Source organism: Dioscorea cayenensis, chromosome 1 (genome assembly GCF_009730915.1).
Source record: "Dioscorea cayenensis subsp. rotundata cultivar TDr96_F1 chromosome 1, TDr96_F1_v2_PseudoChromosome.rev07_lg8_w22 25.fasta, whole genome shotgun sequence".
NCBI lineage: Eukaryota > Viridiplantae > Streptophyta > Magnoliopsida > Dioscoreales > Dioscoreaceae > Dioscorea > Dioscorea cayenensis.
In genome coordinates, this window is record NC_052471.1 from 29,719,245 (window position 1) to 29,725,475 (window position 6,231).

The window sequence follows — 6,231 nt, forward strand, 5'->3', positions numbered from 1 at the left end:
AATCCACCAGGTGGGTTCAATCCTGATTGAAAGGTAATGGTGGCAATCAAGGTGGCAACAACCATTAGCTGCCCAGGAGTGTAGTTATCTTCAACCTTGTTTTGTTTCTTACCCTTTTGTTGGAGTTTGGAGTAACTGCGGCGTTGTCTCCAGCTTCTTGTAGTAGTAGTAGTAGTAGTAGAAGTAGTAGAAGTAGTACTAGGTTCATTTGATATTGATGTGTTGGTTTGCAAGGATGGTTGATGAGGATCCACTTCGCTTGCCATTTTGCCACCGGCTGCACGTATAACTTCACCGAGTGTCAAGTCACCATGCTCTCTCGGTGAGTCTAGCAGCACATCAAGTGCAGTCAAACCCATGTGGTTCATGGCGTTCACTTCCACCCTCTCTTCTTTGCTTAACAACAGCTTCACACTCTGCAACTCCATCATGCATGCATCAAATAATTAATTGAAGTACTAAAGATATATAACATATATATATATATATGTATCATGTATGTATACCTGGAGTTGTCTTCTGGCTACTGAATGGTGTAAGATGGTGTTGCCCTTGTGATCTTTGAGGTTCAAAAGCTCATTAATATCATCATCAACTTCAAGCTTCCTCACTAAGAACTCAAGAGTCTCAATGGAGTTAAACTGAGCGGCAAGGTTGAGGAAGCTTTCTCTTTGATATGTTACTGCTCTTGCTGACTGTGGGCATACCTGGATAAGTTCTTCCAAAATGTCAATCCTACCTTTCATGGCTGCAATGTGGATAGCTAACTTTCCATTCTTGTCTTTCAAAGAACAAAAATGAGAGCCAACATTTGAGATCAGGAGTTTAATTATCTTTAGGTGCAAGTGCAATGCTGGGAGGCCTCTGGGGTTCTTAATGATGAGCTCATTTGCTATGTCAGCGTACCCAAGTGAAGCTGCTATATGGAGTGGGTTGTCAATGGATGCAGTGTTGCTGCTGCTGCTGCTAAGCCTGTGAAGGAGAAGCTTCTCTTCTCTGAGGAGGCTGTGGAGCATGCCCAGGTTTGCAGTATAACATGCTTCTTCTAATCTTGGGTCCATATTAGCTCAAATGCTTTGTTTATTAATTGTACAGTATTATTTCATATATATTTATTTATATATATATATATCAGTCATTTTGAAGTCTTTGGATTGTGGCAGTCAACGGAGGGTTTTCATGTGGACACATACTATTGTTTCCAACGATTATCATGTGAAATTTATCTCCGGGTGCATCCCCATTGTTTTTGACCAATTTCAAGCACTCTTTCAAAAACAAGCATCATTAAAAAGAATTGGTATATATCGATTGGCGAAGCGTAACTAAAAATTAAGGGTCTTTGAATTTAAATTTAAAATTTTTAAATATTAAATAATTCTATCAATTCAAATTTGAGATTACAATAATCAATATTTTAAAAATATATAATATATATATATATCAATCTAAAAAATTTAGTTTATGTGTAAAACCGCTATCATATGTACATAATTAGTGATTAACTCAACTAGTTAAATATTAAATTAACAAATACTGCAATTAAAAAACAACATTAAACAAATTCATATATAAGTCAATTATTGAATACAACAATTATTCAACAAATAATCTAATGAATAATTAAAATTTTCATAACAATTAATCACAACAAATATATAATATTTTTTCACAATAATTTTTATAATGAAACAAATATTTAACAAATATCTAACATTCAATCAACATATATAAATATTTTTACACAACAAATAATCAGGCAAAAAAAATAAATATAAAATAAAAAGGATAAAAAACTATAAATCCCTATAATGAAAATAAAATATAAATTTGGAGATAATTGATCAAAGAGAAAAAACTCACCAATCTATGAGATCTCTGATGTTTTTATTTTTAGAGATTTTTACGATAGAATTGCATTTTTTTAAGATTTTATTTTTTTATTTTTTTATTTTTATATTAATATCCTAAATATTGATAATTATGTATTGATAAGTTCAATAAAAAAAAAATCTATATATAAATTTTAAAAACAAAATTTTTTCAAGATTTATATTTGGCTAGCCATATTATTTATTATCACTCAACATCAAATTTATTTAATATAGTAATTTTATTATTTATATTTAATTTATTTTAAATAATATGAGGTAGAATTTTTTTAAAAATAAAGTAGCATTTTTCATATGAATTATAATGATTAGTATTTTAATTTCATATACATATATATATATATATATATATATATATATATATATATATGATGAGCCAAGGGGGTGCTCAAGCACCCCTTGCCCCTCCCTAATCCGCCAGTGGTATATATGTAAGGAGGTGTAATAATACTCTTAGAGAATATTTATCGTATGGGGCAAAGTAATATATAGGGCAATGAAAACCATCAACCCAAGATGATATATCAGGAATCATAATTAATTCTACAGTGAAAAACCCTTTTTTATCATGAAACTTTAGAAGGATGAAAAATACAACTCCTCCCAAAAGACCAATATGATATATAAGAGTGAAAAAACAAGTGTCTCACACTCAGTATTCTACACAAGGCTTTTTCACACAGGAGTATGATGAAGCTTCAATGTATTAAGGTTAACTTGAACATTATTGGAAACATGATATAGAGACATACACTATGGCTTGCCAACTTGGCAGCTGACGACACAACACGCAATAAGTACAAGTAAAAAGAGAAAAAAGCAACCATCCAATTAGAGTCCAACACTCAGATTCAATCTATCCAATTATCAGCATGCATCGCTCCTCCCTGGCCAATCTCATAAGATAGTCAACCTTTCTTAGTTTTGCATGATTCTGAGTAATCGCCTCATCATAATAAACAATATTCTACAGTATTAGATCCTAATGAATAATATTCTACAACATTAGATCCCAATAAACAATTTCCTATAGTGGTCTTACAGTACTTTGCTCTATTTTATGGATCAATGAAAAAAAAAATTGATATATATATATATATATTATGGAATTTGAAGTTGCTCTTTAAGCTATTTTTGTTATCACCTGTTAATGTGTCATCTGGTAGTTTGTGTATATTAGTTCCCTGTTTTTTTTTGAATTAAATGTGGATAAACCACAGATTTAGTTCCCTGTCATAATTAATTAGTGGCTCGCATGTCTTTACATTTTTTTTAGTTATTTTTTTTGTGTTTTTTTTATATAAAAAATGTGAACAAATCACAAATAAAAATTTGAACATTCAATTTTTTTAAGTAAGATACAAACTACTCTATTGTAGGAAAGTTGTCTATTAAATATCATGTATATGATAATATGAAACTTCAAATATTTGATAATATATATAGATAAAAATAATTTTATGTGCCCAGTCATTTTTCTTGTAATTCTCCTGTCATCACGTTTCACACTATTATTTAATCAGAAGCTTTTTCCATCTCACATTTTACGCATGGTGAACACCTTTATTGACTCAAAGCATTCATTTAGAAACAATGGTACGTAGCCTGGTTGTGTTTCAGGTGTTGGGTAATTAAAAACATGGGATATATAGTACCAAAAATTGAAATATAGAAAAAAATCAAAGAAGCTAGCTACTTAATTACTAAATGAATATGTGTGAATGTATTTGCAGACTCAGGGACATGCCTAACCTCATGATGAGTTTTTCCAAGATGCTTATCCTGCCTTTCATGGCTTCAATATATGCTGATGGCCAACCTTCCGTCCTTGTCTTTTCAGTAAACAAAGCTAGCTGAGAGCCACACATTGAGATCCAAAGTATATAACTATTTCTAGGTGACCATGTGCTGAAGCCAAGTGCGGTGCTGAGAGGCCTGTGGTTGAATTCTGACCCCAAATAATGGTTCCTAATGATGAGTTCATTTGCTAAGTCATGCGTGTCCAAGTGAAGCTGCAATAAGGAGTGAATTATCAATATGGATGCAGTAATGCTGCTTCTGAACAGGTAAAGCATGATTAATGAGTTATTACTTTGCTAATTAGCAAATTTTTCAAAGGTTCTTACAAAATTTAAAAGTTCAAAATCATTTTGAGAGGAAGCATTTAAGTTTTTGAATAGTCACCCAACTTTGTTTTATTTTCACTTCAGTCATCCAACTTCAAAACATATCAAAGTGGTTATTCAAGTTACAAAAACTTTCACCAGTAGTCACCCGAGACTTTCTGGCTCCCAATAGCGTACGTGGTTGTTGCGTGTGAGGAAGCGCGGAACTAGTGTGGCAATTCGTCGAACACTTGGTGTGCAATATCACAATATCTAGCAATCACACAATGAATGGGCAATGCAAGGATAACATACAACCAATCTCACAAGAATAAAGTAAGAGACACCAATTTAACGTGGTTCGGCTAAGAACAAGCCTATATCCACGGGAGAACAATGCTTCACTATATCATGGGGGATAACAAGAGTACAAGAGTATAAAAATAGGCATAAAACAACAAGAGGATTACCAAGCTCTAAGAACTAGCATTACCTCAAAACAAGGGTCTCACCTTGTTTTAATGAGATCAAGCAAGAACAAGAGCTCTCCTCTACACCACTCTTTTCACTCTCCAAATACAAGAGAACTCACCCTCTCTATCCTTCTCCCTTTTTTTTTTTCTCATTCTCACAACACCCAACAAACATAACCCTATATAAACAATAGAGCAATCTAGAGCAGTTGGATTAAAAGAGATCAAGATTTGGCTTCATCTCGAGGATATCAGCCAATATTTAACGATGGTTAGCGGAAAAGTTTGAGTTAGCAGCTTATGTCCACATCATCAAGCTCACATGGCTTGTCTACGTCATATTAATTAGTTGAATCAGCAAAAAAACTGACACCTCACCTAACATGTTAGCACATTTCCCTTTTTTCTTCTTCTTCTCGCCATTGTTCTGGAGAGTTTGAACTTTCCCAAGCGCATGCACTGGTTGACGAGGTCTTGTGAAGATAGGGTATTATCATCAGCAATGTTGCATATATTCAACAATTTGTGTGATTGGAAGGTCTATTTCACCACGTGTTGAAGCTTTTTAAGAGTCCACACAAGAGACGTGCCCTAGGACCCAGTGGAAGATGTTTTTCCTTATTTTTTTTGCTTGATTTCTTTAGAATTAGATTGTTAATATTGAGTTGATTGTAATATTTATTTTTGGTTGATTGTATAGTTTGCTAAGCAAGAACCCTTTTTTTTCAGATGGATTACACACAGTAGTTAATTTATCATGTAATATACCTGTTAGCGTTGATAGTCCACTAACGGAAAATCAGTGCATTTCTTGCTTGGCTATTCTCAAATAGCTTTGATTTGAGCATACAGGAATGTGAGCATTATTAATTAATGGCAGTAAACAATTAATGTTATCAAGGGAAAAGTGGGAAAAAATTTCATTCACCAAAAGCTGCAATTTCATTCACATATGCAACGTAAATTTTTACAACAATAGAAACTCCTTAGATAACTGCATAACTACATTCAAGCTAACTACATAATTGCATAACTCATTCACATGTAAGAAACCAAAATCTACAGCTTTTGGCTCTGAAGATTGTCAGCCAAATTCAAAATTGCATAACTGAATTTACAAAACATAATTTACATGTCTTTCTTATGAAGATTTTCAACAACACAATACAAAATTGCATAATTGCATTTAGATGAATGCATCTCATTCACATATGATAGAGCAAAATATAAATGTTTGGTTTATGAAGATCTTCATCCAAACAACGCAAAATACAAAAATTTCAAGTTTGTAGGCTTTCTATTTTTTCACTTCCTTCCATGTTTACCACCTTCACTAGTGGAAGCTCCTGGGGGAACCCAATTCCTTTTCCTTTTGCTGAGATCTCCTTCTTTGGCCCTGTCCTCATTGTCCTTATGCCTACCTTGATGCTTCAGGAAAGGATGTCTGGCAGTGCTTCTTACAGAATTCTTGTTTGATGGTTCCTTTGTAATTTGCTGCAACAGTGTATAAAAAATCAGAGCAATATTAACTTGGTTGGTATGACAATATTGATTGTAGTAATTTTCATTATTACAATGACAATATTGAATATATTATAAACTTGCAATATTATCCAACATCATTTTTTTTACTTGATTTAGATGTCCAGCATCTGCATCATTTTTAGATGTGCCTTTGCCTCCTATTGTAGTCAATTTTTTTTCCTTCCATGCCCATCAGTTAATATAAGCGGGACCCCGCCCATGGTTTGGTCAAGTTCA

General features: G+C 32.9%; 1 protein-coding gene across 1 annotated transcript in view; it reads right to left on the reverse strand.

The window, feature by feature from the left end:
- LOC120258642 overlaps positions 1-1,061 on the reverse strand; it is a 4,338-nt gene extending 3,277 nt beyond the window's left edge. Inside the window, exons 1-2 of the mRNA XM_039266095.1 lie at positions 507-1,061; positions 8-416 (exon numbers count right to left, since the gene is read on the reverse strand). Coding sequence (XP_039122029.1) covers positions 8-416; positions 507-1,061 — 964 coding nt within the window. The remainder of the gene's footprint in view (positions 1-7; positions 417-506) is intronic.
- Positions 1,062-6,231: the final 5,170 nt, after the last annotated feature.